The sequence below is a fragment of the Lissotriton vulgaris genome, chromosome 11 (genome assembly GCF_964263255.1).
Source record: "Lissotriton vulgaris chromosome 11, aLisVul1.2, whole genome shotgun sequence".
In the NCBI taxonomy this organism is placed as follows: domain Eukaryota; kingdom Metazoa; phylum Chordata; class Amphibia; order Caudata; family Salamandridae; genus Lissotriton; species Lissotriton vulgaris.
In genome coordinates this window covers 1,030,112,313-1,030,139,103 of record NC_141699.1, presented here as the reverse complement: position 1 = coordinate 1,030,139,103, position 26,791 = coordinate 1,030,112,313, and the positions used below count along the sequence as shown (strand labels likewise).

The 26,791-nt window shown below is 42.7% G+C and overlaps 1 protein-coding gene across 2 annotated transcripts in view; it reads left to right on the top strand.

Moving 5' to 3' along the window:
• The first annotated feature begins 955 nt into the window (after window positions 1-955).
• The window catches only part of LOC147684011 (fetuin-B-like), a 130,822-nt gene continuing 104,986 nt past the window's right edge, over window positions 956-26,791 (top strand). Inside the window, exons 1-5 of one of the 2 annotated variants that reach the window (XM_086944354.1) lie at window positions 956-1,283; window positions 2,021-2,128; window positions 16,009-16,096; window positions 16,397-16,560; window positions 17,481-17,588. In XM_086944354.1, coding sequence (XP_086800480.1) covers window positions 1,086-1,283; window positions 2,021-2,128; window positions 16,009-16,096; window positions 16,397-16,560; window positions 17,481-17,588 — 666 coding nt within the window. In that variant the 5' untranslated portion in view covers window positions 956-1,085. The remainder of the gene's footprint in view (window positions 1,284-2,020; window positions 2,129-16,008; window positions 16,097-16,396; window positions 16,561-17,480; window positions 17,589-26,791) is intronic. The other variant, XM_086944355.1, reaches the window with a different exon arrangement.

The following is a 26,791-nucleotide window of genomic DNA, read 5'->3' as shown; positions in this document are numbered from 1 at the left end:
GTGAAATCCTGCAGACACCTCACCATACCCGCCTGAAAGCACCTGGACCCAACTACTTATTAGAGAATACATTTAGTAGGGGATGTAACACCCCAAACACCCCCTTGAGCTACTACGCTCTGGGTCTGTCAATCTGGCATGAGATGGAGGCTGCAGTGGTACTGGAACAATTTTCAAGGTCCGGTTGTTGACATCAATGTTTAATGATTGAAAGCAAAGGGACTGTGAAAAATCCAAAGGTAGCACAAAGAACAAGTGTCGCAAGAGAGCTACACCCACTCATCAGGAAAGTGGTAAATGTGTGATATATGTAGATGGAGTAGTATATATTGGGGCACGCTGTCACAAAGATATTACCAAAGTGTGGTGCCATAACAACTGGTATTTACAGATAGCATAACATATGGTGTTGTTTATCATGTGTGCAAATATTTCAAGACTACACGTTCACAATTGCTTTTAAACCTTCTTGCTTTCATAAACTTGCTTTAAAAGGAACCATTTAACAACTCTTTTTCTGAAAACTTTCTTGGGGTAGAACCCCCATCCCAAACCCCTTTTACTTTGGTCAGGGTCGCTCACTTGGCTTGCTGGCTAATTCCCATACTTTTACGGCTCACCACTTTGAAATGTCACCAGCCGCCATTGTCCATTTGGAACATGGATTGGGGAATAACTACAAAAATCGATGTGCACACACTAATTTCTGCAGATTTCTCCCAAAATGCAATTTCCAGAGAAAACCGTGACTGAGTCATTATTATTATTATAACAAAAACGCAGTGTATTATTGGGGTACTCGTTTACATACCCTTAAAATACCATTATGTGTCTGCCCTCTCTGTTGATGGTCACGTTGATAGCAGTGACAGGCGGGTCTCTGTTGACTATTGCACAAATCAGTGACCACCGGTAAACACCATTCTTTAATCATTTACCCTAAAAGTTGCAGAGGGTTAGGAGTTATAAGATCGGAAGGGGAGAGCCAGGCTTTAGCTTTCTTCGGCGCTTTGTTTTCAAGCCTGCTGTCTGCTCTAGCACTGACCGGCTCCCGGGGGTCCTGCCCTGTCGTGGGCGCTACGAAGATGAAGCAGATTACCGCAGCGCTGTGCTTCACGCTGCTGTCCCTCGGCAGTGCCCTCAGCCCTCAGCCTCTGGTGCCGGAAGACTGCAACGCCACCGAAGTCCAGGCGGGCCTTGTCCTTGACGAGATAAACAAAGACCGAGACGAAGGTTACATCCTCAGCCTGTACCGCGTGGCCGACGCTCACAGCCAACCGGGGGTAAGAGAGTGAGATACAAGCCTACATCGACTCTAGCCTTCTCTCTAATGTCAAAAAAACACATTTCTCCATCTAAGAATGTTATATTTCGCTTTATGACACTTTGAGAATCCCTGGAAGTCATCTGGGCATGGTCATTTAAATTCGTTGTTCATTTTTTCAGGAAGGGGGGACTATTAACCACATTTTATGTATCTATCCTGCAGTTTTGCAATGAAAGGCCTGATTTAGATTATTGGGCAGATAGTCAGTAAAAAACGTGACAGATCACTTGTCCGCCCTATTAAAAGCGCCATAGGAAATAATGCACTTGTAGTTAAGAGGATGGCAAACCCATCAACTTCTTGACAAGGTAAACCATTGGGCCAACCTCTAAATCAGGACCTATGCATTCAAAAGCAACCATTACAAATAGTATTAGTGGGTGTTCAAAACGTTTGATTAGTAGGGTCACTAATATTATGTGCTCAGTCAAACAGAGGTTGCTAGTCATTACAAACAGTGTGCTAATCCATGATCTGTTGCAACTGATGTGGGATAGACTGTGATTGATTATTTTAACTTTTTCTATTTAAAAGGGCCAGTCATTTTTAATTATGCAATAAAACGTTTATTAATATTACTCGTTATTATCATTATTAATATTATTAATATGTATTGCTAGAGGCACAGAGATTGGCTCCTGGATCAGGTGGTTTCTTCTTGTTTCAAAAAGAAGCTTTTTTTTGTTCTTTTAGGGTCCAGGTAGAATATTTTACTTAACTATTGATGTGGTGCAAACAACATGTTCTGTCCTCAGTGGGAAAAGCTGGAAAGACTGTGAAATCAACCCCTCCCATCAAACGGCAAGTACTACGATAACAAGTAGATTTACATTAAATATAACCTGTTTTTCCTGATGTTATTTGGACTGAAAAAAAGGTGCACTTTTTAGTTCTGGCAGTAGCCGAGAACTTTTGATTTTATTCAAAATATCTGTATAATATACTTAATTTCAATGCTTTTCACCCAGCCCTGTTCACGCATTGAATAAGAAACAAACAATTGTTCCCTCACAAGTAGTAGAGAGCCTTTACTACTAAGATAAAGAAAAAGTGTGAACAATAACAAAACTCAAAAACCTTTCAGTGGTTAAAACAAGTACCTGTGTATATAGATGCACAAGCCTATGCAAGATGCTGGTTTATTCATTGCATAAACATAATAGAGAACTTGTACATCCAAGCATCAACAAAATAACAGTAGAGACTCCTTGTGAACGGCGCAGTTTTTAAGTGAGTGGTGCAGGATAGTGAGCAAAAGTATGCAGTGTTTTTGTAAAAACATTAAGTTGACTTTAAAAATGCTTGAGTTTTACATCAGAAAACCCTGGTCCCCAATGGGTTCTTCTTCTAGCAAGTGTTCCTTTGAAGCCAACACATGTACTCAACGTTTTGACCCCTAAGCATCAATTTGTCATTGATCAAGGATACAGATTAAGATGTGTCATGGCTGATGAGCTGCCGTGCCACATAAAGGCTCAGCTTTTTTTATTTTGTACTATACCATGCTCCTATTATAAGGAATCTTAATCTGAATATCTCTTACTCATGTGAAGTAAAGATAAGACATGGCAAAGCATTCTGTTGTACTAAGAATGCCAAGGCATTGTACCCCGCTCAAATTCTGATGAGAAAAAGGGAGAAGAGTGAGGGTGGAAGGTCCTGTAGAGCAGGTTGTAAGAGCAGAGGAATCTGGAATTTACAAATGCGTGTTGCTATAAAAGCACAGATAAAAACATCATAAAATCTTACATGGGTCTTGCCAAGCATGACTCAATCCTTCAAGAGGTTAGCACTAAAATATGACACATGCTGGTAAGATGTGAGATTTGTGGCAGGCAATGGGTGAAAGAAATGTGCAGTAGGATGTCTTAAAAAATAAACAAATTGAGCATTGACTTTAGTCTGCTCAACATCATAATAAAAAAAAACAATTGATGGACAGAATGCAGAACAATGTCATACATTCAACCCAGTACAGATATCTGGGCCTAAATCCATCGTTTTTTTGCTCACCATGCCATTCCAGTTTGGACCCAGCCATATGCAAATTAGTCTTGACCCTGGGCAAAAAAACAATGGATTTAACCCAGATCTTTTGACTGGGGGAGAATGTTTGCATTGTCAGCATTCCGTCCATCATTTGTTTGCTGAACACTTTTTGCCCTAAGTGGGATGGGTATGCCCAGACGTCGGTCCCTTGCTCACTGTGCCACTGGATTCAAGCTAGCCTGGCAGAAGAAGGGTGACATACCCTGAAGCCAGTCCCAGGATGCTTGTTTCCGGTCCAGGGAGGACCTGGCCTGGAATTTTGGTCTGGACTGAACCCATGAGGCACAGAGTCAAGACTTTTTTGCATATGGCTGGGACCAAACTGGGGTGGTGTAGTGGGCAAAAAAATGATGGATTTAACCCAGATCTTTTGACTGGGGGAGAATGTTTGCATTGTCAGCATTCCATCCATCATTGGTTTGCTGTAACACTTTTCACCCTAAGTGGGATGGGTATGCCCAGATGTGGGTCCCTTGCTTACTGTACCACTGGATTCAAGCTAGCCTGGTTGAAGAAGGGTGACATACCCTGAAGCCAGTCCCAGGATGCTTGTTTCCGGTCCAGAGAGGACCTGGCCTGGAATTTCGGTCTGGACTGTACCCATGAGGCACAGGGTCAAGACTGATTTGCATATGGCTGGGTCCAAACTGGGGTGGCGTAGTGGGCAAAAAAACTATGGCTTTACCCAGATCTTTTGAATGGGGGAGAATGTTTGCATTGTCAGCATTCCGTCCATCATTTGTGTTCATGGGGTAACAGTGTAAACTAGACAATTATTGTGTCAAACACATTGTGGAAGAGAATATCACCAAAATAGGTCAAATATTGTATTTGATAAACATTGATGTATATTTAATTTATTTTAAATATTAATTAAGTAAAAAAACTAATATATATATATATATATATAGAGAGAGAGAGAGAGATTACTTAACAATACAACTCTACTAAATAAACATTTTTTAAATATATTTAAAATATTAAAGTAATGCTAAATGAAACTTAACAAACATATATATAACAAACAAATTGAAAGTTTATAACCTAATTTAAATACTAAAATGGACATATTATTAAGTTGGTGGCCAAGATGGCAGCGAGAGCAGACGTGTGATCCCACTGCTCCCGCCGATGGCCGTTTCTTAGCACCGGTTCTGGCGCTCCGGAGTCCTCAGAGTTGGACCCGTGGACTGCCGGAACTGTGGACAGAGCAGAGCGGGTCCAGAGATCTCGCCGAGAGAGGGGATTTGCACACGCCCGACTGTCGGGCGCTCGCAAACCGCGAGGCGCCCATCCCCCACCGAGCCAGAAGCGAGGCCCGACCCCGAGCGAGTGAGTGGAGGCCGCGCGGTGGATCCCGGGGTCCCGGGATCGGAGAGTGCAGTGCCGCTGACTGTCTGCTCCGGGTGAGTCCGAGGGTGTGCTGCATCGGGGGCTGCGGTCGCAGCTGGAGGAGAGCGACGCGAGGTCCCGGGGCCTCGGAGGTCCGGATGAGCGGCGGAGCCGCCGTACCGCGAAGAGAGTCCCGGGAGCCGGATTACCTGCTGGTGGTGCGGGGGAGGCGGCCTGGAATACGATCAGTGTGTGGCGGCCGATCAGGGGACTGGCTGAGCTTAAGGCAGCAGAGTGCACCAGTGACGGAGTGAGCGCACTTCACAGACGGGCCTGCTCAGGAGTGCTGAGGCGGATCGGGGGTGACGCGTGAGACCTGTGTCCCATTTGACTGGCGAAGACGGCGAGGCCATGAGGAGTATCCCGGCGATGCGAGGTGCCATTGAGTGCCTTTGTCTAAGGTCGCGGCTTCAGTGAGACCGGAGTCGGAAGCCCACTGGCCCGAGAGCCGTTAAAGGTGAGGAGGACACCACAGGGACAGTTTGAGGTGGCGTTAAAAGAGCCAGGAGGAGTGAGTGACCCTCCAGGGGTTGAGTGCAAGAGTCCGACTGCCCCAGAGTCTGTATGGGACAGCGTGAGACTGCTACAAGTGAGTGCTGATAAGGCAGAGAGAGGCGAACGCGCCAGACTTGGCGAAAGAGGGGCGCGGACGCTGTGGAGATTTGGAGTCGCCCTGCGGGTGCAGTGGGGAGAACTTCCAGGCCTACAGAGTTGGGGCATTGATCCGCCGAGCAGATCACCTACCGGAGTCAAGGAATGTCAGCTGGCAGGGGCTCCCGCGGCAAAACGGTGAAAGAACTTTTTGCAAAAACGCAGACCCCCCCACAGAAAGACACTGCGGTTTCAGCGCCAAAGAAAATGGAGCAGTGCACAGACGGAGGAGCGGAGCCCATCACAAAGGCATTTCTGGAATCCCTTTTCACGTCCCTGCGGGGTGACATTCAAACCTTCAAGACAGAATTTGCCAACGAAATTAAAGAAGTCCGGCGGGAGATGGATGGCATAGGGCAGGGGTCTTCAAACTGTGGGGCGCGACCCCCAGGGGGGCCGTGGAGTGGTGTGAAGGGGGTCGCGCCTTCACAGTCACACGTCTGCCCTGGCCTCCAGGGCTTCAGCCCCCCTCTTCCCCCGTCCTGTGTCTCAGCCGGCTGCTGCAGTGAAAATTGAGCTGCTGGGGGCTCGGCTGGGCAGTGTCTGGAGTCTTATCTCCGGCACTGGGTTTTTCACAGGTCTTTAAAGACCATTAGCATATTTACATGCCTTTGTAAACTGGTAACAGGGGCTTAATGTTTTTTATGGTTCCAGTACCCCCTGGGCCCCCACTCTGCCTATTTCTTACATTTGAATTTTTACACATCTTTCTGTAGTGTGAGAATTCATTTAATGAAAAGGAATATAAAGTTGGGTTGCCAAAAGAAAAATGCCTGCTCTTGACACTAAATAGAGTTATGAATAAAAAAAGTATGTATTAATTAGTTATGTGATTTTTCTTCTTTGTTCTCTTAAATTTTCAGTCATGGATCATTGAGGCAGCCCTAGAACACAATTAAAAGTGACACAATTAAAAGTGCTTTCTATTTATATTTGCTGTTCTAAGTATTGACAGATAAGTGCTAAAAATACAGCTTTAGGTGACTGCTTAATTCTTGGCCATCAAAATAATGAGCTGGTAACCCTAATCATAAGAATGGAAGTTTGTTGCAGGATCAGCACCTTATTTATTTCCTCCACCCTCAATCCCTGATTAATGCCATTATAGCAATAGTTTAACTATTATCTGAAACCCTACACTTCAAGTTTCTGGGAATGCACCCTGCTTTCAGACAACTCACTTCTCATTCTCGCCTTCACTTTCACGCTCACCCTGCACTCGCAGCGATCACAATGCACTTGCACTGATCACCATGCACTCATAGCAATTACAATACACTCACACTGATCGCCATGCACTCACAGCGATCGCCATGCACTCACAGCGATCGCCATGCACTCACAGCGATCGCCATGCACTCACAGCGATCACAATGCACTCACAGCGAACACAATGCACTCACACTGATCACAATGCACTCACACTGATCACAATGCACTCACACTGATCTCCATGCACTCACAACATTCACCCGCTCACCCTGCTCTCACAGTGATCACTCTGCACTAAAAATGTGCTTGCATTGTTCACTCTGTACCTCACCCTGCAGTCACACGTGCGCACTTCTCATCCTGCACTCATGTGACACTTCACTCATCTGTCCCCCCCTCACTGCTCAATCTGTAGCTCACTCAAACAAGGCCATCACTAACCATGCACTAATTTGTCCCACTCTGCCCTTACAGCCGAACCCAAATTCATATGGTCACCTCACTCAACCTGTAGTCACTCTTTTTACGCACGCTACTCTCACACTGTTGCATTGCTCTCCGTGCAGTCACATGGGCACTCTTGTCACCCACACAGTGCAGAAGGTTAAAGTACCTGGTACACAGAAGATGTAACATTCACATCACAGAAGTGAGTGTGAGTAAACTATGAGTATTTTGTCAGACAGGTGCTATATAGAGATGAGGTGTATTGTTGGTGAGTGGTAGTGAGGGAATTCATGGAGAAGGTGGAAAGACTGTTGCACCGTGTGCGACCAGGGCTAGGGCCAGCCCTGGCTAGGAGTGTTAAAGCCCCCCGAAGTTCGGGTTTAGTGGATCTCCTGCTTCTGCCTATTATTATTTACATTTGTAGTGCGCTACTGTTACCAAAAGGTGTCATGGGGCTAATAATCATCTGCCTGCAATGTGAGAGAGGGATCCGGGGTTGGGAGAGGAGAGAAGAGAGTGATGGAAGGAAGGGGTGAGAGGAAAGGGGCATGGGTAAACTGCTTAACTCTGCACAAGACCGCCAGGGTTTGAAGGGACCCTTGCTGCTCCCGGCCATGGCCAGGTGAGTTTCTAATGTGGCAGCGCGTATTCCTGCGCAGTGGGAGGCCCTTCACAAAGGTTGACTAGACATCTTTCTGATGTTAATTGCTGTATTTTGGTTATAAACTGGCACTGATGGGGTGAAATCTTTCCTCAGTGTTACTGTGTTTAAAAAATGTCAAAATAATAAAGCAATGCTATCCCAAAATACGCAGCATCACAGAACATTATTTAAATTTTCTACTCACACAATTTAGTCAAGCCTGTCGCATAATTTGGTACTCACCTGCCTCATAATTCCAGTAGCCCTGCCTAGAGGTTTAGACAGTTTTTTAAGGAGGGGGTCCTTACGCCTGTAAATGTTGACAGGGGGGTCTCGGCATCCAAAAGTTTGAAGACCTCTGGCATAGGGGAACGGGTGACGAATCTTGAGACCAAAAGTGACAATATGGATACTGAACTTGCAGCCCTGCAGCAGGAAATCATTCGCCTGCATGACCAACAGGTGGATCTCCAACTTCACATGGAGGACCTGGAGAATCGTTAGAGATGCCACAACGTACGAATTCGAAATGTTGCCATGTCCGATGCCACTCAGGACACGTTCCGGTATGCCAGAGAGCTCTTCAATCATGTGCTGGGGAGGCCACTGGACTCGACGCTCCACCTCGACAGGGCGCATAGAACGGGGCCTACTCGGGCGTCGGCAGCGGCCCCTCCGGACATTTTGGTGTGTGTCCAGGACTTCCGCACCAAAGAGGAGATACTACAGAAGGCACGACAGAAACACCCGATCTCGTTCCAGAGCACGTCACCGCTGCTGTTCCAGGATTTTGCAGCCCTCACGCTACACAAGCGCCGTCTCTTCAAACCGGTCACGACCCACCTACAAATGAAGAACATTTCATATAGCTGGGGACACCCCTTCCGTCTGGTCTTTCGGCTAGAGAACAAACAGTACCAACTTCGAGCGCTCTCGGAGGCCTGCCGTCTGTTGGACATTGAACAACCGGAGGAGGAGGACGAGTCCCAGAGAGCCACATCGGAAACGGAAGAGCAAAGGCCCCAATGGCGCCAGCAGTGGTGGCGGAAGAGAGTGAAGAAACCTCCAGCAATGGAAATTGCAGCGGGTCAGCGGGCGGCAGTGGAGGCAGTGGCCGTAGATGGTGGTGCTGACCCCACAGGATGAGGGCCCACGAAGATCTGAGGGCAGATTTATCCGTTCAATCCGAGCGGCCGTTGGCGGGAGAGTGCTCCCGGATAAACTAGTAAGACTACCCCGTGCGGGCGGCTTTTCTCCTTTTTCGTCTCCGGATGAAGGACTACAATAGTTTGCGGGGTGGGGGGCAAAGGGGGGGGAGGGGACGGGGTTGAAGGTTTGGTCCATGGTTCATTTGATGGGAGAGTTGGTCCTTTCTCCAGGGTTCGGGGCTCAGCCAGGGGGGTTGGGTCTTAGATGTCTGAAGGGGTGCTCACAGGGCTGTTATCACAGCGGGGTCATGAATACGCTCTGCTAGATGCTGACGGATGATATAATTATTCTCACTTTAAACGTGAGGGGATTGAACAAGCCCGTCAAGCGCAAAGCGACCCTGCTCCAGTTGGAACAGTCCCAAGTGGACATTTGCCTCCTACAGGAGACCCACCTTCTAGGTAGGTATTGTCATTGTCTTAGATCCAGCAGATTCCCCCTCCAATTTTTCTCCTCGTGCCCTGAAAAAAAGGCGGGAGTGGCGATCCTGGTGGCACGAAAGTTTAGAGGGAAGGTGCTGGGTAAGACCGCGGAAATTCAAGGACGCCTGTTGGTATCTAGGTTTGCAGTGAAGGATGTGACTTACACGATTGGCACGATTTATGGGCCCAACGAAGGGCAAGAAAAATTCCTACACAGAGCACTCACCGACATCACCGACACGACAGACCATCACCTCTTGTTGGGTGGGGACTTGAATTTAGTTTTTGACAATACACTGGACAGGTCCTGTCACGCACTGCTCAGGTGGGAGCGCTCTCGGCCGCGGGCCTGACCCGGGTGAGGGATTTGGGGTTGGTGGACCTTTGGCGCTCGCTTCACCCTGGGGAGCGGGATTACACATATTTTTCAGTTGCACATAAAACGTACGCGCGACTAGACTATTTGCTCGCCTCCACAGCTACCCAAGCGCTTGTCTCTATCGTTGACATAGGTACGGCTTCCCTTTGCGATCACGCACCGGTCACAGTCAGCCTGTCCGTGCCTGCGGAGCAACTCTCTCGTAGAGTGTGGCGCCTCCGAGATTCGTTACTGCATAGGAAAGGGGTGACCGCCAAAATTCAAAGCGTAATAACAGACTACCTTACTCACAATAGTAACACTGACACCACCTTGGCTCCACAATGGGCCGCACTGAAGGCCGTCCTCAGGGGGGAGTTTATTTCTGTCTCGACAGCAGAGAACGCGGAACGTCAAGTCAAAAGAGACGAGCTTACGCGACTGACCAGGGAACTTGAACAAATACACAGAAGGACGGGGGCCCCGAGAATACGGCGGCAACTGAGAGCTGCCCGCCAGCAGCTTGCAGCGTTAGACCTGGACAGGGCTGAATACGCTGCCCTGCGGCTGCGTCACACATACTATACGGGTGGGGACCAATGTGGGCGCCTACTGGCGCATAAGTTACGCGAGGTCACGCCGAGGCGGGAGGTAAGGGAGCTGAGAGGGTTGGATGGCCTAACAGTGACAGGAGATAGTGCTATAGCTGAGGCCTTCAGCGCATACTATGCGGACCTATACAAGGCTGACCCACCAGACCCAGAGGCGGAGGCAGACTTTCTAGCAGCCATCCCTCTACCTGAGTTGACGCAGGATCAGACTGATTGCTTGGAGAGGGACATCTGCCCGGAGGAGATGATTGCGGCCATCTCTTGGCTCAAAGTGGGTAAGGCTCCTGGCCCGGATGGCTTCCCGGTGAGCTTTTATAAAACATTCTGTGTCCAAGTAGCCCCAATACTTGCCTGACCCTTCACCTCCTTTGCGGAGGAAGGTGCGATCCCGAGAGACCTATTGGAGGCTTCTATCGCGGTGATACCTAAACCGGGCAAAGACTCCGCGGAATGTGGAGCGTACAGACCCATCTCTCTCCTAGACGTAGATCTTAAGCTTTACACCGGGATTCTTGCCTCCTGGCTGGGTCCATACATGGGGGCCTGATTGACCCTGACCAGTCGGGATTCATCCCAGACCGGCAGACCTCTGACAACACCAAAAGGGCCTTCCGCCTGCTAGAAAAAGCGGCCCGCACGGAAGGTGAGTACATGATGCTGGTCATAGATGCCGAGAAGGCATTTGATAGGGTCCACTGGCCCTATTTAGAAAAGGTGTTAATGAAGGCAGGCATGGGGCCCAAATTCCGAACCAGTGTGTTGAACTGCTATAAATTTCCCTCTGCTACGGTTCGGGTAAATGGCTGCACGTCGCCCAGGTTCAGGATCGAGCGAGGAACCAGACAGGGATGCCCGCTGTCACCCCTGTTGTTCGCCCTTTATATGGAGCTTCTTGCGCAACTACTTCGGTCAGATCCGGAGGTGCAGGGAATCAAGTTTGGGGGCGACACCCACACCATAAGACTATATGCCGACGCTGTGCTGATATCACTAACCAAACCCCGGAGCTCCCTTCCAGCGTGTATTGCTGACCTCACACAGTTCGGCCAGGTCTCGGGCTTCAAAGTAAATATGACTAAGTCAATGGCCATCGACTTGTCGCTAGTGACAGACACGCACACCCACTTGCAGGCGGCGTTTCCCATACAGTGGAGTTGGTCCCTTACCTGGGGATACAACTGGCGCCTTCTTTACAGACCTCCGTAGAGATTAACTATGCACAATTGAGGCAGAAAATTAGACGAGAGTTGGGACAGTGGAAGTATTACCCGATATCCTGGCTGGGCAGAGTAGCAGCTGCAAGATGACGATTCTTCCCCAAATACTATACCTCTTCCGCAAGATCCCCCTTGCTGCCCGCGAGGATGGATAAAACTGATCCAGTCGGAATTGACACAGTTTATATGGAACAGGAGGAAACGCCGCCTGAAACTGCAGATAGCAATGCTGGCACCGGAACAAGGCTGTATAGGGATCTCGGACCTGTCGACTTATTTTCAAGCAACTTAGTTGCGCTTCCTGGCAGAATGGGTTAGATGGGAATCCGGAAGACACTGGCTGTTTCAAGACCAGGCGGTCGCCGGACGTACCCTACAGGAGATCCCGTTAATGCGTCGAGAACATAGACCCCCTAATCTCTACGCGTCCACTATCACACGAGTACCGCTAGAAATTTGGGACCGTGTGGGGGTTAGTCAAGAACTCACTACCCTCCCATCGCCCCACACCCCCATCATCGGGAACCCGAACTTTCAACCGGGACTGGATGAAAAAGCTTTTGCACACTGGAAACCTGCCGGATGTCGCGCTCTCCATCATATTTATGGCCCAGAAGGTGTGGTTCCCTTCCCGCAGCTCCGTCAGGAATTCGGTCTGCCGGAATCCGAGAGGCTCCGTTATTTGCAGGTCCGGCATTGGGCGCTCAACACAGAGGTGCGATCCTTGGCGGATAGGCGCTTGACGGCATTCGAGCGGTGGCTGATCACCGGCTCCACGGATAAGCAACTGATCTCATACCTCTATAAAATGCTCATGCACAAACACAGATACACATACAACTCAGGTAGGGTGCGATGGGAACGAGAACTGGGGAGATCCCTTACACACAAAGAGTGGGAGGGGGTGTACTACAGGGCGCATCATTCGGCCTATCATATGGGACTTACAGATACACTAACGAAGGTAGCGACCTACTGGTACTACACTCCCGAACGTCTGTAGAGATGGATAGCGGCAAGGATCCCCTTTGCTGGCGTGGCTGTGGGCAAGTTGGTACGCTGGTTCATGTACTATGGGAGTATCATTTTCTGCAGGGGTACTGGGACAAGATCCTAACGGAAGTAAATGAACATTTTGACACAGATATCCCACGCTTTCCCGCCTACATCCTCCTGGGGCTACCTAATGCACTGACCTATCCCCTAAAATAGCCATTACACTGGGGTCAGCTGTACAGAAAATTGTGGTGCACTGGCGGACGAAACAAATCCCCACACGCCAGGGCTGGCTTCACCACCTTTGGATGGTCTTGGGCATGGAAAAGTTGTCGCTGTCTAGGGCAGGGGAGGGGGCTCGCTATGCCGAGCTATGGCAGCCATTTCTATCCTTATTGGCTTCTGAGTTTACGGAAGTAACTTGTCCGAGATATCTCCGATTGTTGAGGTTGACGGAGGCCGAATCGGAGGAGGGAGGGACTAACCCAGTTGTGAAGAAGGGAGGAGACCAACGGAGAGAGTAGATGAGAACCATGGACAATAGGGGATGCGGGTAGGGGTGGTTGGGATGGGGGGCGTTACAGTGTTGGGAAAAGGGGGTGTTGGGATTTGGGTTGGGGGGGAATGTTTGGGGGGGTCTTTCTACTTTGGACTACTTCAGGTGACTGGGGTGTGATGTACCCTGAGAGGACTTTGGGGCGCCATGGCGACGGGAAGGTGCGAGAGGGGAGGATGGTTGAACCCAGACTACATAATTCTGGTAATGGTTAAGGTCCTCCCCAGCTGGCAAACATGGCGAAGTACATGGGGGACGTTTTCAAGCCACACTGTATTTATGATGCGGCCGGCCCATCCTGGGTTGTAGGCGGCTTGCTGTGTATAACATTGTCTCCTCAGGATATGGCTAGTGTCTTGTACCTTTCCTGTATGCTGAGCAATGGGTCGGCCATTGGACTGACACGCGAACCCTTTAAAGTCCTACTGTATTTTGTCCTTTTATGATCATCAATAAAAACATTTAATACTAAAATGGACATATTAAATAGTTATGTTTAATATCTTAAATTGAATATACAAATATATATATATTGAAATAAAAATATTTGAACAATAAAATGTTACAAAGATAAACTTAACTGTAAAACAAGACATTTACAAAACAAAACATATAGTTAACATATAATAAAAATATATTATAAATAAATAAACTAATAAAATTAACATATAAAATAATTTCAAATGAAGAATACTTTTTAAAACAATATATACATTCAAAAAACTAAATATTGAAACATTGAAACAAGTAAAATGAAACAATAGAGAACAAAGTTATTATGATTCCAAAATTCTTTTTAAATTGGAAACATTTTACATCTTGCTTGCATAACATTTACTGATGTCATTTTAAAGAACACAACACCAGGAAAGTGTTGGATTTTGAAGTACTTTATTATTTCCACTCCATCATTAGAGCAAGTGATGAACTTGGAAGGGGTTATGTTTACTATTCTTATTCCAAACTAAGCAACCTTAGGGAAGGTGTTGGACTTTGAAAGGGGTTAGATTTAACATTGTCACTCAAATATAAGCAACAGTAGAGAAGGTGTACTTCAGAGGGGTTAGATTTACTATTCATGCTAAAGTATAAGCAATAATAAGTAAAGTGCTGTACTTCGGAGGGTTAGATTTAATCCTCCCACCTCAGTCTAAACAACATTAGGCAAGGAGTTAGTCTTTGGGCTCATTCAAATGACTTGTCCCACTACAGTCTAAGTAACAGTAGGGAAGGTTATGGATTTCGGGGTTGTTAGATTTAGTATTCCCACTCCAGTCTAAGCAAGAGTAGGGAAAGTGTTGGAATTTTGAGAGGTTAGATATACTATTCCTACTCCCACTTAAGCAACAGCAGGGGAAATGTTCGAGTTTGGTGAGCTTAGATTTACTATTCCCACCCCAGTCTAAGCAACAGCGGTTAAATATACCATTCTGAATCATAATTGTTTTGTTAAAACATTTCAACACCTAACAACATAAAATTATTACATCAAAATATTTTTTAAAAAAACAAGATATGTATAAAAATAAATTGAATTTAAAAATATCAAAAAATGATCACATAAAAAATAAAATACATTTTACAAATATTAAAGGCACTTAAAAAATTAATATTTGACATAAAATAAAAACATATGTAATGCAAATCAAAGAAGATTTACCTAATTAATTGTCAATTAAATATTAAAATAATATAACAAATAATTAAATAAACAATTTCAACTTAAATAACTTCCCACCCTATTTGACTGCAAACCCAACAGCCCATTCTAAAATATAAATCACTACTTAAATCATCATACATAAAAAATATAATCAAATTAACTAAATAAACTAAAATAAATAAACAACAATTAAACAAATAACCAATACACGGTTGACATACTTAATAACCAATTAAATATATTCAATGTGCAATTTAAAGTTAACTGACGTTCAACATCAATAAATTATAATTTAATTACCTTCCCATCATATTCCCCTAGAAATCGAACAACAGTCCACTACATTATAAATGACTAATGAAATTAAAAACAAAAATAACACATTTATAACTGCAAATTATATTTAAAGAAATATAGTAATCACACTAAAAACTAACACCTAAAATAAATAAGCAACTAATATATATTACATTAATCAAACAATATTTATTACAACTATATTAAAGTAAACAATGTTGAATATAAACAATAATTTAAAAAATCTTGAACAATATTTAAAAAAATATTATGTACAAAAAAAACCAATAATCTTACCATTGATATTCTGTTCCACAATATTTTTATAGTGACAATATTTTTGGCATGATATTCATTCCGCATCATATTCTGGAATCAATATTTAGCTGTTCACCCGCTGTGCCTGGCTGAACTGAAAAATATAACCCAAAAAAACAAATTAGCTTTGATTTACACCAATGAGCCTCCACCGCTTTGTAAAGGTGCTGTTTATTTCCACTAGCACAGCTTATTAATCCATTCATCAAACTCCCCTCTCTTACTAAGGTCAGACAACATAATCTGAATATCCCATTCCTCTCTGAAGTAAAGCATCATGTGGTGTCTATTTTTGTTATTAAAAGCCTAGTTCACAAATTATGCTAGTTTTGCAAGGTCCATTAAAGGTTTCTATAACTACCTTTTCAGAGTGTTCACCACTAATTATTTACTGAAGATACTTTGTCACTGACCCACATGTTGGCAATAGGCTTACTTTGCACAAATGTTCTGCCTGTTAATTAAATGGAGTTCTTCAAATACAAGACATGCTGCATTGCTGAATATATAGATTACAACATTCTAAAAATGGCATGATAAAACAATGCCAGATGAATATAGGGCATTTTAACCATACAGAAATATGTAACATAGCAAATATATGCTAATCCATGCATAATGTGAGCTATTTCTGCCCTAGGTGTTTGGACAGTGCAAAGCTGTGCTATATCTCAATTTGCCCTGGAGGAAAGTGAAACTTTACAGTTACAATTGTACTCTCAGCACAGGTAAAGTATCCCTTCAATAAATCAAAATAATGCATGAGTAAGGTATTAACACATAAAGACTAGGTGGAGAGTAGAGTGAGTAAAAATGCTAAGTTAAATAGCATTATATAATAAATAAGTGAACTATAAGGTTAATGTCCGTTTTGTACGCTAGATTCTTAGCCACGTGATTGCCTAGTCATCTTTGAGTGGAGTCTGATTTTATAGAAAATATGCATGCATAGTGTTATGCATCTCAGTACAACATAACATAAAAATATCAGTGTACAGAAAAATTTAATAATTTTTTTACATTCACAGTTCCTCCACGATTGATTGCTGATATGTGCCCAGATTGTCCACTTTTAGAACGAATCACACCTGGATATGTCCAGAAAGCGGAAGAACTTGTTGAAAAATACAACATGGAAAGTAACAATACCAACTACTTTGTACTAGATAAGGTTGAAAAGGCATCAATGCAGGTAACTATCAACTGCCCACTAGCAAGACTCAAAAAGTAACTTTTGAAGTTGTCTGAAGAAATTGTTGAACTTCTGAGGTTGTCTTGTTGTTAAGAGATATTCCATAAAAGTTTATAAATCATTTATGTACCTTAAAAAATTGGGATGGCCAAATGTTTATAGCTTATAACATATTTAGGACGTATAAGATTGATTGTATTAAAATATGTTAGAAGGTCTATCAATGTTGAGCACACAATCATGTTCCATGCAAATTAAGTATTGTTGGAGTCGGAGTTCATCAGCAAAAAATCATCAATTCTGCATAAAACTACAAACAATCCATAGCTAGCACTCCAATAGCATCAATTCCAGTGGTTAGGCTGTTGCTTGTAATCATGAATTTAAAGTGATATATATGGCATCTGCTAGTTCCAGTTAAAAAAAATGTGATACTTGTATAGCGCACTACTCATCCGCAAGGGTCTCAAGGCGCTTGTACGAATACCGCTCTGGAACCCATCCTGGCTTTCCCTGTGAGGCATCCACTCCTGGGCAACCCCAAGGTGGAGGCCAGGCATCCTTAGCGTTGTGGAGATTAAGCAAGCTATTGCCCAGAGTTGCAGAGTGGGACTCCATGATTGGAATGGGCACCGAGGCGAGAATTATCAGGTCCGTTGAATTTTGAGCCCAAGACCCGCCAAGGCGGGGAATTGTACCCTGGTCCCGGGCTAAACCTCTGCATCAGGGTCTGCCACTCTAATCATTGAGCCACACTTCTCCATGCATTGTAATGTGTAAACCATTATACAATACATGCATTACAGTTGTGAAGAATGTCTGATGTTAAGACTAGTGTTAATAATATTTTGTATGTGCATGCATTATAAATATTCACATTTACTTGCATATTTTTCATAATGGCATTTTTCATCTTTTAGTGGGTGGTTGGAGCATCATATTTTGTGGAATTCAGTATTAGAGAGACCAATTGCTCCAGATCAGTAGAAAATACTTCTGACTGCGAGGTCCTAGAAGATGACAAAGCAGTAAGTACACTGTTAAATACATTCTTCATTATAACCTGCACAAACGCTGTACAGCAACATCAATGCCTCATGCTCTGATATTAAATGTGATATAATGAAAAACATTGTAGAAATTTTAAAGATTCACTTAAATTAACATTTTTACATTTTATGGAAGACAACCCTATTTTATGGCATTTTTTAAAATGTGTATTCATTTTAATTGCAGGACAAAGGGATTGTATAAGAGAAAAACAATCAAACTGACTTATTGCAATTTCCTTTAGCACTCATTTAACTGAAAAACAAACGTTGCATATTCACCAAAGGCATAATGGAAAGAAATGCAAACTTTAGCAATGTAATGGAATTGCAAAATAGTTGATGCTGCACAACTATTATCTGGCAGTATTACAAGTTTCACATTCATCTACTTTGAACGCCCTTGCATCCACATTTTATAAATAATTGAGCACTTTATATCCCTTCGTAGTCATACTGCAGTTATAGTGCCTAAAGTACTAATTACGGGTCACAAAAATCAGGTTGCCATTTGTGACCGGTACTGTTGGACCAGTAAATAATTTAATTTAATGATCTGACTGTGTACTAATAGGTCAGTTTGAAAAATTCCAATTCGGAGTGAATCGCAATACGACCTATGTCATGATTATTAATGAGGTATGTTGCATATATAGATTCACTTAAGTTGGTGGCCATCACAGAGATGGTTGCCTGCTACGGTCAGCAGGCCACCATATCTGTAATTACCTTTCAATAAAGTTAACTTAAAGGAAATCAAGCTGCGACTAAAAAGAAAATTTGCTTTTTTTTAAAAAATTGTCTGACATTCGGGAGTGGTGGCCTACTTCCCCAACAAAAGATTTTTTCATTCACAAAGGGGAAGTGTTTACAAAGGAATATATTTCCAGCCAGATGCATGAGTTGGTAATTTACAATGTTTAGTGACATGATTTCATTCGCAAAACGTTGCATACCGCTTCAGATTTTGGAAAGGGTGTATGCAACATCTCCGAATCAGAGTCATACTTCCACTGACTTCATATTAATGAGGTAGGTCGCAAATTGCTAAAGTCTATAATTAATGGCTGTCGCATGGATAGTGAGATGCTAGGTTCTGCCGACAACCATGTCTGGGATCGGTTTCAACAAATTAAACTTTTTTTAAATGTGATTTTCCTTAATGAAAATGTGGCTGCATTTTAGACAGAAAGTTTACTTTTTTTTCAAAGGTTATTTGAAAGTTGGTAGGGGTGCCTTGGACCATTGACTGCTCTCCAACAAACTTTTCTGTAGCAACCATAAAAAGGAAGGTGTCTCTTCCTTTTTGCAAATAGCTTACCATCCCAACTCAGGATTTGGTGATTTTTCAATGATTTGCAACCAGATTTCTTTTGCAAATGATTGTCACATCACATGCCAGTTCAGTATTTGGAAACACCACCAACATGCTCCTTCCAAACACCAAATCAGTCATTCTCAGTCCCATGTTAGGAGTTGGTAAAACTTTACTGACTTTTAAAATGGGATTTGTACAATTCAAAATCTATTTTTGCATTCGCAACTCTTGTAGTCCTTGCAGTTACAAAAATGTACAATACACCTGGCCCGTTGTAACTACAGGTTAGAAAAAAATACCCCTCATTTGCATTATTATAACATACGTCACTGAGCTATTAGAAATATCCAAAACAGTCAGTAATTCAAACTCACTGTATTTTACTCTGTTCATTTGCTCCACTCACACATCAAAATAACTAATTGGCACCATATTTAGAAGATTAAAACCCATATAAAGGTAATTCCCAAATGGATTTGAAACAGTTGAAGTAGTGCATACCCTCTTCACTGTTCAATTGGTTTCCCCACAGAAAAATATCTGACGGTGATCGCTAGCAGGATTAGCCCACAGCCCTTTTGGCCTATGTTCAGCCCAAACTGATTACCAGCATGACACACCAAGTCATGCTTCCTTACTGCCCCTTTAAGTCATAGTCCCTAAAATCATACACATAACAACAACATGATGAAACTCTCTTCCGAAGTACCCAGCCCACCGATGCTTGATTTCCAACATTACATTTTGTTGCCCTCATTAAGTTCACCCGCCATTAATTTAGGATGTTTAATGAAATCTCATTCATAACGGTAGTTGTAGTGATAGTTCCTAGAATCTGTTTTCTTCTTCTTAGCAGCAGTCCAACACACAGTTTTTTTACACTTTTGAATATGCAATAGAATGGACAGATATTATGATAAAATTATTTTCTTACCCATCCTTTACCAATGTTGTTTCACTGAAACTACTGTTACAGTACCATCGACATCCATAACATTATAGGCCAATGTTGTTTTGTGTGGCAAAAATGTTTACCAAAATATTTTTTCTAACTAGACAACACAGTTGCATATGATAGGTTAAACACCTGCCAGAAAACTTTGAAAATATTTTAAGACATATTTTAAAATCTGTAATAATATGTCTTTAATAATCCATTAGTGAACAAGTAATGATAATAATAATAAACACAACCATAAAATATATCATACATTAAAACAGTAGCAAATCCATTAAAAAACATACTTCATCATACATTGAATTATACAAATGTCCCTGTCAATTCAATTTAATTCAAAAAGCTTTATTCAACACAGTTGTCATGGAAGCACAAGGAACAGGGTCAAGACTGATTTGCATATGGCTGGGTCCAAACTGGAGTGGTGTGGTGAGCGAAAGAATGATGGATTTAACCCAGATCTTTGTGACTGGGGGTGAATGTTTGCATTGTCCAGCATTCCGTCCATTAATTGTTTCTTTTGCATATGTCACATAAGTGGGGAAGGGTATTATCAGACGTGGGTCCCATGTTTACTACACCACTGGATTCAAGCTAGCCTGGCTGATGAAGGGTGATGCCCTGAAACCTGTCCCAGGATACTTGTTTCTGGTCCAGGGAGAACCTGGTTTGGCAGCTCGGGCTGGACTGTTCCCACAAGGAGCAGGGTCAAGACTGATTTGCATATGGCTGGGTCCAAACTGGGGTGGTGTGGTGAGCAAAAGAATTATGGATTTAACCCAGATCTTTGTGACTGGGGGTGAATTTGCATTGTCCAGCATTCCGTCCATCAATTGTTTCTTTTGCATATGTCACCCTAAGTGGGAAGGGTATGCCCAGATTGTGGTCCCGTGCTCACTACACCACTGGATTCAAGCTAGCCTGGCTTATGAAGGGTGATGCCCTGAAACCGGTCCCAGGATGCTTGTTTCCGGTCCAGGGAGGACCTGGCTTGGCAGTTCGGGCTGGACTGTTCCAACAAGGAACAGGATCAAGACTGATTTGCATATGGCTGGGTCCAAACTGGGATGGTGCGGTGAGAAAATGAATGATGGATTTAACCCAGACCTTTGTAACTGGGGTGAATGTTTGCATTGTCCAGCATTCCGTCCATCAGTTGTTTCTTTTGCATATGTCACGTAAGTGGGGAAGGGTATTATCAGACGTTGGTCCCATGTTTACTACACCACTGGATTCAAGCTAGCCTGGCTGATGAAGGGGGATGCCCTGAAACTGGTCCCAGGATGCTTGTTTCTGGTCCAGGGAAAACCTGGCTTGGCAGTTCGGGCTGGACTGTACCCACAATGAACAGGGTCAAGATTGATTTGCATATGTCTGGGTCCACCTGGAGTGGTGTGGTGAGCAAAAGAATTATGGATTTACCCCAGATCTTTGTGACTTTGGGTGAATGTTTGCATTGTCAAGCATTCCGTCCATCAATTGTTTCATTTGCATATGTCACCCTAAGTGGGAAGGGTATGCCCAGACGTGGGTCCCGTGCTCACTACATCACTGGATTCAAACTAGTCTGGCTGCGGTCCAGGGAGGACCTGGCTTGGCAGTGCGGGCTGGACTGTTCCCACAAGGAACAGGGTCAAGACTGATATACATATGGCTGGGTCCAAACTGGGGTGGTGTGGTGAGCAAACGAATTATGGATTTAACCCATATCGTTGTGACTTGGGGTGAATGTTCGCATTGTTCAGCATTCCGTCCATCAATTTTTACTTTTGCATAAAAGCAAGTACAGTATGGTGTACATAATTTAACTACTAGATAGATATTACAAGTTGATATATATCAATGAGTACAAATATTAAGAACTAACATTAATCATTTTAACATAAAAGAGTTTAGTTAAAAGAAACAACAATCTCATCATTAATACCACCACAGTAACACATGACATATGCTACATATTAAAATAGCTTACTTTGCAGTGTAGTAAAATAACACAACAAAAAAGTGGCATAGACCACAAGGGAAAACTAAATAGAATAGTAAGTGACCAATAAAATATCGAGTGCATATAATCAAACATATAATAAAACTCCAAACATGAGTGAATAGAGATAAAAAGTTGTTTACACACTGTACAAGTTAATAATAAAAAAGATTCACACAGTAGGATTCAGTTAGTACAGTATGGAGATCTAGTTGGTGTTACAGAGGAGGAAAAACCTGGTAGCAGAGATGCTTGATTATTCTCTATTGATGCAGTTTTTTAATCTAATGCACCATGCCCACTTTAAAAATTTGGCTTGTGGTATAGCAAAACGAGGGATCAGTCCTAAGAATTCTTAAAGCTTCGCTGCTTTGCTTAGTGCCAAAATCTTTACATTTAGGCACAAGCCAGATCTTTCGTGGGATAGCGTAGGCAGGACATATAAAAGGGATATGTAGGTATGTTTCTGTATATTCAACACAATGTGGGCACTTACTATCTCCTGAGTTTGACTATTTTGAAGTAAATGATTTTAAGGGAAGGGTATCAACTCTAAATTGAAAATAGAGTTTTCGATCAAGGGGCTTGGAGATAGTATCCCAATACAGTTTAAGGTAGGGATGAGGTTTAGGGATGTATGTCATCGATGTTTATTAAAAGTCATGAGTTTTGTTTTGTCTGCATTCATTTTGAGTCCTCTGTGTTTACAGAAATCACTGTAATCCACTAGGGGTCTTGGAAATGATAAGGATGTTGCCTGCAAACATAAGAATTGGGACCTTAGAATCCCCCAAGGGTTGGGGCATCAGTAGGTGTTGAGGCTAGAAATTTAGCAGCCTCATTAAATTCTCCCTGTCAATCTCATGCGTTACTAATCTATCTTGATCTTAAAATTGCTTCCAAAAGTTCATAGAACCAGCACTGTATAGTTACATACATGTCCTATAGCATAAACACAGCCATAACATTGTTCCTATCCATTTAAGCCTTCTTTCATAATAGTATGGGTCACAAATATTCCACCCTATCTCAATCATATCTGGATTTCTTTGATCTTATCATTGTACTTAAAAAATGCATTACTGCAAATAATGTACGATCATTCTGCAAAAGTTGCAACTGCCAGGGAGCAACACGAGCCTGCCTACATCCAATTTCTTTTAAATAAGGTTCAAGAAACTGTCGTCTGGGATGAGTAAAATATTTACATAGAATAACAAAATGTAAAATATCCTGTAGAGACCTATTGTCACATCCACAGGACCCGCTATCCTCAGTTTGTTCCGCAAAACTAGGAGCAGAGGCAATTAAGTGATGAAACATAAAATCTTAAAATGAGTAATTAAAAAACGCTCATGGGGACTGGTTAAAATGATAAGATAAGACTCCATTCCCGGCACTGATTTAACTGGAGCGGGTGATCTTACCATAGGCTTATTAAGCTCCTTTCCTTCTAGCTCGGCCATAGGTGTTTTAAAAAACAAGTCTTTAATTAATTTTTTATCCTCACCCGTCACTGTGTTATAGTTCATAAATATATCTGGTCTGCCGAGGGCTCAGATGATTGTTTGATGTATCTTAACCAGGGAATGTTCAATGCATGATCCAATGAGAGACAATCCTAAATGACTGCTTGATTAAAAGATGCCTCTTCGTTTGGACCATACATTCACCCAGCAGAGCAAAGGCTTAACTGCAACTAAGTCAGTGATGTACTTGACCCCCAGTTCCTCATGTACAGTATGTAGGTGTTCCCTGTGGCACTTGTAAAATCCATTTTACAAATTTATTTTGTGTAATCTGTAATTTATCAGCTGCCTTATAGCTTCAGATCTCACTCCCATACAAGGCCTTGGAGATACAAAATGATTGGTGTAATTTTAAACTCACCCCCGGTGACCATGTACCTAATCTGTGTGCGTAGTTTGCGATAGCTCCCAGGGTTTTATTCATGTCACTTATCCTTATGTCCTTCAGGTTATTCCAATTTAATTTGATGTCAAATAAAAAACCCAGGTATGAAAAAGTTAGGACTTTGGCTAAGCTAGCAGTGCCTGCCTTTTAGGTTTGTGTGCTAGTCCCTCAACACCCTATTTCCATCACAAACGACTTCGTAAAATTGGGGGGCAAGTCCAACCTATTCATGAAGGAAACAAACCTGTCAATTTAGTGCTTGCAATGCTCTGGGTGTTTAAGTTCTAGTGAACAAGTAAACAAATCAATTCAAAACAGCAATATAATGTATATGGCTACAATTTAAAGTAGAATTCTTAGAAATTATAATTATTTGAATGGATGTGTGTTTGGCATGGTATAAGGACACATAAGAGTGTGAGGACATAGGTATTAGTCGTCAGTAAGGTTAATCAAAAGAAAGGAGCATGGAGGTCTATAAATATAGCTATATAGATATACATATACATATAGATACAGTGGATGTGGTGTATGGTTAAAAATGGAAAGTTACTGAAAAATCCTAGCATAAAGTGAATTTATGATTAGCATGGGTCATAACACCTTAATGTAATTATTTTTTAAACTTAGAACCTCACTTAAAAAAACACAGAGTGCAGTTATCATTATGAATAAAAACAAAAAAACAATGAAAGGTGCAAATTATATTTAGCTCCATATTCCATAACACACAAACAGCCATACATGCCACAACTTGCATACCATTGAACTCTTGGTGGGTCGGTGTTAGGACAGATTGAAGGCCAGACACTTTGGGGAAGGGCAACCTGCACTGGGTTGGTTAAAGGGCAGGCTGTTGCCCAGGCTCTGTGCCTAACTCCTGCTGCACACATTTGCTGAAAAAACCCACAGTAAAAGCTCAGTTAATGTCTTGGCACAAACATACAGAACCTGAATGAAATAACGGTCCAGATGATTCTAAAATTTGCTCAGAGCAGAATTCATTTCTTGAAAACTACTGAATAGAGCCACACCAAACATGTCAGAGGCAATTCCTTGAACAATGTTCCATTTTTCAAGTTTGGTGTAATTGTGTCTGTGCTGAGGAGCAAAGAGTCCTGCGGGACTTAAAATGGGAAGTGTTACTTTTGGTATCCTCATTTTGTTTGTTCCCTATTGGTGGAATTTACTTTGAAGGGCACAGAGTGGATACTTTTTTTTTTCATTTTAAAGTTTCTTGGTAGATTCATTGAAAAGTGCCAAAAGTACTAAATGCCTTTTCAATGGAAATTCTGACTTAACCATAACTTACATTTTTTACTGTGTAATGTAGACAGATTGATAGATAGGTAGATAGATAGATAGATAGATAGATAGATAGATAGATAGATAGATAGATAGATAGATAGATAGATAGATAGATAGATAGATAGATAGATAGATAGATAGATAGATAGATAGATAGATAGATAGAGTATAAAAAGTAAAATTAAATATGAATATGTAAATGAGAGATTGTAGTTCATACGTTACTGTGAAAGATGTTTTGGAAAATTAACTGCTTTCACAGTCAGAGCTATTTAACTAGCCTCTTCTACCATAAATTTAAGAAGGCAAATCATTTTAATGTTTTCAGTTCTCAATAGCTTTATTAAGTGCCATTGTACGGACAACTCATTCTCAGCAATCAATCCACAACTGAGCAAATGTCTGGCTTGATCTATTTTCATTCACATCTTTTAACATGTGTTCTATTGTGTATATTTATCCGGTATCCCAAAGAAGCTAGTGTGGGTCGCAAGCAGATTTTTTTGTGGGCGCCAAAGTCCAGGCATTAAATAAAAATGTCTTTAAATTCATTCTTCATCCTGTCACATTTGCTGCGCTTCAAAAACAGAGGCCAAATATCAGGCTATGTCTTCTTCTGCTTATTTTTTAACACAGAGACTGATGTTTACAGACTTCTCTCACTTTGCAGTTAGAGAAAGAAAAATAAAGTGATCTATGTGACAACGCTGGTGGGGTACAAGTGTAAAAGCAAAGCTTGAGGGTGTAATTTTTTCTTAACACACCCAAAAATGTAAATACCTGTAAATGAACTGTACACATTCAGCAGATAGAACGCAAAATGAAGCGTGGACAGGAGTTGGCGTAACGGCAATGGCTGTCGACCTCATATCTGGGGAGCTAGATTCGAGTCTCGGCAAGGACGTGCAACATCCTGTGATTCTGGGCAAATCACTTAATCTCCCCGTGCCTAACGAAAATTAATGTGTCTTCATGTAGCGCAACTGGTGCTCGTGTAAAGCGCTCTGATACTCAATACCATCGGGTCAAGTTTGCGCTATATAAAACTCTGTAAAAATAACAGAAGCATGTAGGAGAGTAGGATCTGCTTACTATGGTTACCCCCACTTTTTGCTGGTGTTTCACTGTTTTTCAACTTTAGTCTGGCTGGGACCCTGCTAACCAGGACCCCAGCCTAGCTGTTTTCTCTCTAAATTGATTGCATGTACTTTAGGTACACTCCAGATTGGTTACTGGGTTAGCCTTATGAGTCCCTAGTATATGGTACCTTAGGTACCAAGGGTATAGGTACCCCAGAGGCCTACCAGGGGCTGAAGCATGTATTATGCCACCCCTGGGAAGCCTTCAAAAATGGCACCACAGGCCTGCTACAGCAGCCTGGGTAAGGTGGTGCTTGCATCCCTTACTAAGATATAAGATACCTATATCTACCTTAATTGGCAGATACATATAAAACTATAAGTCACTCCTATGGCATGCCTTGACAATCTTGAAGGCAGAGTGCTTGGTTTTGTGTGAGAGGGTGCCCAAGTATGAGCTGAGCACCTCTGCAGCTTTCGGAATCACTTCTCTGTAGCTGTTCTGTGATACAGCCATACCATATACTCTTAAGTGCATTATAACCTCGCAGTAAATGCTAACTTTGGAATGGCTGCATCAAAACATGTTGTGTTTGGTGTCAAACACTTTGGAATCCTACC